The sequence below is a fragment of the Balaenoptera acutorostrata genome, chromosome 3, assembly GCF_949987535.1.
Source record: "Balaenoptera acutorostrata chromosome 3, mBalAcu1.1, whole genome shotgun sequence".
Taxonomy (NCBI): domain Eukaryota; kingdom Metazoa; phylum Chordata; class Mammalia; order Artiodactyla; family Balaenopteridae; genus Balaenoptera; species Balaenoptera acutorostrata.
Window position 1 is genome coordinate 181,658,508 of NC_080066.1, and position 6,000 is coordinate 181,664,507.

Consider the following 6,000-nt stretch of genomic DNA (forward strand, 5'->3'; position numbering starts at 1 on the left):
TCCCTAGGAGAATTTTCATATTTCAAATTAGATGTCTTTTTTTTTTTTTTTAAGAATGATTATGTAGGGAATTCAGTGGTTAGGACTCTGTGCTTTCTCTAGGTCCCAGGTTCAACCCCTGATCGGGGAACTAAGATCCCACAAGCCGTGCAGTGCGGCCAAAAAAAAAGAATGATTATGTAGTTGAGTGTTTTGCTTTTAAATTTTCTGTACCTGTCATTGCATGGATATGGCGGCGGGGGGAGTCACCAGATGGTCTCAGGACTCCAGATTTCTTCCACTTGCCCCCTTTTTTATGCCAGTCGCCACCATGCTGTTTCAGGTCCTTGTTAGCCCATTTGCTCTCTTCCTGGTCTTCCTAAAACACAGCTCTGATCATATGACTACCCTGAATGAAACCTGCAGTGGCCCCATCGCCTGGCCGACCACGTCCATACAAGTCCCTGTGTGGCCTCGGCAGCCCCCGTTTCCCCCCCACACAAATCCCTCAGCTGATATAGAAGTTCGGGGTGAGAGTCAGGCAGCATCCCCCAGCCTGCCCTTGAGCAAGTCTAGCTGCCCTGAGTTTGTCTCCCCAGCCATAGTTGGGAGGGACTCACAGAACCCACCTCCTGGTGTGCTGAGGATCAAGGGCTCAGTAAACGCCAGCAGCTGTGGGGGGGGGGGCGGGGAACTGCGCCCTCAGCTCCAGTCCGTGGGGCCCTCGACATGTTCTGTGCTTTCCATACCTCCTTGCCTTCACTTAAGAGATTTCCTCTGCTCTAGACACAGACTTTCTCCCACCTCAATCATGTTGTTGAAATCCCATGGGCTCTTCGTAGCTCTTCTCAGATGCCATTGCCCACCCCACCCCGTCCCGAAGCTGTTTTCTCGTCTTCCCCCCTGCCTTTCCCTGTGCTCCACTCCTCCCTTCTCTTGCACTCCTCCCGTCAGGCGGGCTCCACCTCTCTGGGACTCTAGCTGACTGCCCGTGCCTTACCTGTGCTATTGCTGTTTCCTTGTGTTTTAGTCTTTCCTCCCCTGACCCCAGCTTAGAGAGCTTTTGCTTTTTTTTGTAACCTATTTAGTATTTAACAGCGTTTTATACTTAGGAAGCTTTCAAACAGTTTTGGTAGGTGTGAACCAAACTGAATATTCTGTTAGCAGGTGGATGACAGGGAGAGTTATATACATAGTAAAACCTATGGCCCACTCTCAGCTCTGATGAATTTGCCATAGGATTGAGTGTATTTAACATACATACACTGTGAGTTTTTAATGCACAAGCGTGTTAGGTATTCACCCTCCTAATTGAGAATGTCAGTAATGGTTTGTGGCAGTAATGATTAAATACCGCAGAGCAGTGAGATGGTAGGTGCCTGTTGGAGTTCCTGAGAGAGCCGTGCCTGGGATCACAGCCTACACCTTGTGAATCTGTACAGTTTGAGTAAGCCTCAACATTTCATTTTCCTATTTCAGTAGTAAGGTAGGGTCATCTAAGAATTCTTTTTAACTGTGAAATTGGAAGTTTAAATTACCAAAGTAGAAGGAAAAATGCTAAGGTGGTAGTAGGGGACTGAGAATGGCCCACCCCCTTCCCTAGCTGTGCTCAGCATCTGGGGCCGTTTGCCGGGAAAGCGATGTTCAACTGTGTTGAGTCACTGGTTATCCTGAGTAACAGTTAGAGTGGAGGTTACGATGAATTGAATCTTTAAAACTTGTGGTAGGAGAAGCAGCCAGGCCAAGCGGACCTGGTGGCTGGGCCGCTGCCGCCACCTCCCTGAGCTGGCCTGTGAAGGGCCCGGCGGCCCCTTGCCGCCGGCAGCCAGCCTGGATGGCGAGGGCTGAGCTCTGGAGACGTGCTCGCTCGCTCTCCACTTTGCCTGCTCCCAAGGGTTCTGTTTAACAAATTACTTTCTTAATTTTCACCGGATGACTGGTGCAGATTTTTCGGCCTGGTAGATTTTTTCCATCTGTGGCTTATGATTGGGACGGGAAGGAGGTTGTGGAGAAATAGGTGAGTACTTCTTAGCAAAGGAACAGACTACCAACCGTGAGCCTATGCGGGAAAAACGTGGAAGTCATTTATTATGCTGTATCGAAGATGTTGGTCATGAGCTGGGTAGAGTAGAAAAGGTGGGTTTTCCTGTGCAATTAAGAATAAACCTGCCACTGTGCCTTTCAGTCGCAACGTATCTGCTGAGCAAAAGGAGGAAAACAAAGAAGCAAAACCTCGTTCCCTGCGCTTTACCTGGAGCATGAAAACCACTAGTTCCATGGATCCCAATGACATGATGCGGGAAATCCGCAAAGTGCTGGACGCCAATAACTGTGACTACGAGCAGAGAGAGCGCTTCTTGCTCTTCTGTGTCCACGGCGACGGGCACGCGGAGAGTCTCGTGCAGTGGGAGATGGAAGTGTGCAAGCTGCCAAGACTGTCTCTGAACGGGGTCCGGTTTAAGCGGATATCAGGGACGTCCATAGCTTTCAAAAATATCGCTTCCAAAATTGCCAATGAGCTAAAGCTGTAACCCAGTAATTATGGTGTAAATTAAGTAGCAATTTAAAGTGTTTTCCTGAACACTGATGGAAATGTATAGAATAATATTTAGGCAATAACGTCTGCATCTTCTAAATCATGATATTAAAATATAAGGACGAGAGCACGCCTGGGAGCGAAAGCTGGCCTTTTTTCTACGAATGCACTACATTAAAGACGTGTGACACGTGTGCCCTCTGTCTTATTTCCATTGCCCTGAAAGTCAGCGTGTGACATCCATCTCCACGTGCCTCCTGTCTGTGCGGGTGTGAGAGTGGACGGTGTGTGTGTGAAGTAGTGCTACGGAAGCATCTCCTTACACTGGCAACCAGAGTTGTTACGAGTACCTCTGTGGGAGATTATTTGGTGCTAAAACATTAAAATTGCCAAGGAGGAAAATACTGAATTACTACTAAGAATTAACTTTAAGACTAGTTGGTAATTAATGCAGGTTTACAGTTCATGCCTGTGGTTTTGTGTTTGTTGTTTCGTGTTTTTTTTTTTTAGTGCAAAAGGTTTAAATTTATAGTTGTGAACATTGCTTGTGTGTGTTTTTCTAAGTAGATTCACAAGATAATTAAAAATTCACTTTTTCTCAGTAAAATCTTGCATTGTCTCCTAATACTGTATTTAAGACTCAGATTAAGGCAGTGACTTAAAAGTATGTGTTTTTGCCTCCACCACCAAGTTGAACAAAAGCAAATGGAAAGTGTGCGAAGGCCGGGCCACTTTTTCCTTAGCGTGGATCCCAACATTTTGTGATTTCTAGCATATTTTTTCCCCAAAGGCAATAAAGGGAGAAGATGGCCCTCCTGGTGACCTGAGCAGGATGGGAGTCGGGAGTGGCCGTCAGCCTCGGCCTCGGGAGCCCCGGCACACCCCCGTGTGGAGAAACGCCAGGCCTTGGCAGTTCTGGGTTTGTTCTCCATGAAGTATGTAATTTTCCTCTCCTGTTCTTTGTGGTTCAGTACATGAATTAGACTCAACAGCCTTTTCCCAACACCTACATGGTTACATAAAGAGGGTAATGAACTCATCAGTCAGTTTGATGCTTTAATCTCACGGGGATATTATCACATTAATTGGTGTGCTGTTTGGGTTCTGGGTTTGTCGGTGGTGGTCCAAGTATGAAAGTGTGGACAGTCACTCAGTCACAAATACTGTCTACCACAGGCAGAGCACTGTTTTGGGTATTTGGGATACATCCCTAGCCTCTTAAAGCATATGTCCTAATAGGAGAGCAGTCAGTGAACAATAGTACAGTACCTAGTATGGAACAAAGTGGTAAATGGCATGAAAAACATCACAGGGCAGGGTCAGGCATTCCAGAGGTCCTGGGGCTCGGGTGGGGACGGGGTGCTTGAGCAGCGGCGTGGCTGCGAGGGAGGCATCCGCGCACGTCTCCCGGAAGAGCGTCTGGCCAAGGCCGGAGCGCACCAGCGAGCTGGAGCAGAGTGGAGGGCGTTTGGTCAGGGTGCCAACTGGGCCATGGAGGCGATGCAGATGTGTTTTTACTCTGAGATGGGAGCAGCTGGGGGGTTCAAACAGAAGAAGAAGAGTGGCCTCAGGCTTTCAAACGCTTGTTCTGGCAGCTGTGTTGCGAATTCATCCCAGGGCGAGAGGAGAAGCCAGAAACGCCATTTGGAGGCTGTCGGCCATAATTAGGTCAGAGGTGATGCTGCCCTGGTGAGACAGTGGTTGGATTCTGGGTATGTTTTGAAGTAAGAGTCAACTGCATTTACTCCTGGATTAGAAACGGGTAAGTGAGAAAAAGCCAAGGATGACCGTCTAGTTTTTGGCCGGAGCAGCAGAAAGGAGAGGGTTGCTGACCATGAAACAGGACGGGTTGTGGGAGAGTTTGGGGGTGGGAGAACAGGTTTGGACACATCGAGTTTGAGGTACCTTTACACACAGGTGGAGACTGAGGAGAGACCCCAGGAACCCTCGGCAAGTGAGAGAGAAGCTCATCAGAGCAGAGGAGAGGACCAGTGCTGAGCCCCAGAGACAGTGCCTGGGGAGGACGGGGAGAAGAGGTGGGCCTGGCGGGAGAGCCTTGTTGTGGGAGGAGCGCCAGGCCTGTGGTCCCCAGCCAGGGTCAGGGAAGGATGGAGGGGTCAGTGCCCTTTGACCTAACAATAGAGCCAGTCATTTTCACCTTACTGGTACTTTCAAACCTTTGTGATTACAGGGAAAAAAAAACAAGTCCCCTCCTTTTTTTTTTTTTTTTTTAATATTTATTTATTTATTTATGGCTGTGTTGGGTCTTCGTTTCTGTGCGAGGGCTTTCTCTAGTTGCGGCAAGTGGGGACCACTCTTCATCGCGGTGCGCAGGCCTCTCACTGTCGCGGCCTCTCTTGTGGAGCACAGGCTCCAGACGCGCAGGCTCAGTAGTTGTGGCTCACGGGCCCAGTTGCTCCGCGGCATGTGGGATCTTCCCAGACCAGGGCTCGAACCCGTGTCCCCTGCATTGGCAGGCAGATTCTCAGCCACTGCGCCACCAGGGAAGCCCAGTCCCCTCCTTTTTTCACTTGAGGCATTTTTCTTTCTCCTCCAGACCCATCCCCTTTCAGCATGCACTTTTCCGAGAGCTCAGTGTGCACGACTTCCTGTGCAAGATGGCCCTGCGGGAGCTGCGGGGGTGAAGCGGAGCTCTGCCAAGCGAAGGTGTGGCTGCACCGAGTTTCTTCTGATCCTGTTGCCTTAGACGTGTTTTAAATTGTTTTCCATATTTATGTTTTCAAGGACAAATTGAATACTAGAAGTTAAACTCCTTTAGGAGAAATTAGTTTACCACATGCCCTAATGAAATGGCCACTCTTTATACAGACACAAATGTTCATATTATTTTTGGTTACTTTGTCATAAGCCATATCTGCATCTTAATATGTTACTGATCCAATGAGAAACTGTGTTTGTAGTACCAGTATTCACCTGCAGAAGTCATCTGAACTGGTTGTATGTAAAAGGCTCTATTGATGAAGGTTTGAGTTTAGTGGCAGCATAGGTAGTGTTACCTTTACTGAGGTTAAAACATGAAATCTCATCCATTACTGAGGGGCCCATGTCCTTCCTTGAGATACTACGTCCTCAGGATATGGCATTTTTATTCTTCATACAGTGAATTTTTTTTTACTTTATTTGGCTGCGTTGGGTCTTAGTTGCAGCACGCGGGATCTTTTGTTGCGACACACAGGCTCTTTGCAGCACGTGGGCTTCTCTCCAGTTGTGGCACACGGGCTCCAAAACACACAGGCTCAGTAGTTGTGGCACACAGGCTCTCTAGCTGCGCACATGCTCCAGAGCGCGGGCTCTCTAGTGTGGCACGCGGGCTTCAGAGCTCACGGGCTCAGTAGTTGTGGCACGTGGGCTTAGTTGCCCCGTGGCACGTGGGATCTTAGTTCCCCAACCAGGGATCGAACCCACGTCCCCTGCATTGGAAGGCAGATTCTTAACCACTGGACCACCAGGGAAGTCCCCTACGG

The 6,000-nt window shown here is 48.8% G+C and overlaps 1 protein-coding gene across 13 annotated transcripts in view; it reads left to right on the forward strand.

Moving 5' to 3' along the window:
- Positions 1 to 2,709, forward strand: part of MARK3 (microtubule affinity regulating kinase 3) — a 109,361-nt gene extending 106,652 nt beyond the window's left edge. For all 13 annotated transcript variants that reach the window (XM_057542137.1, XM_057542139.1, XM_057542138.1 and 10 more), the window contains one exon: positions 2,165 to 2,709. In XM_057542137.1, the coding sequence (XP_057398120.1) occupies positions 2,165 to 2,510 (346 nt within the window). In that variant the 3' untranslated portion in view covers positions 2,511 to 2,709. The remainder of the gene's footprint in view (positions 1 to 2,164) is intronic.
- The last annotated feature ends 3,291 nt before the right edge of the window (positions 2,710 to 6,000 follow it).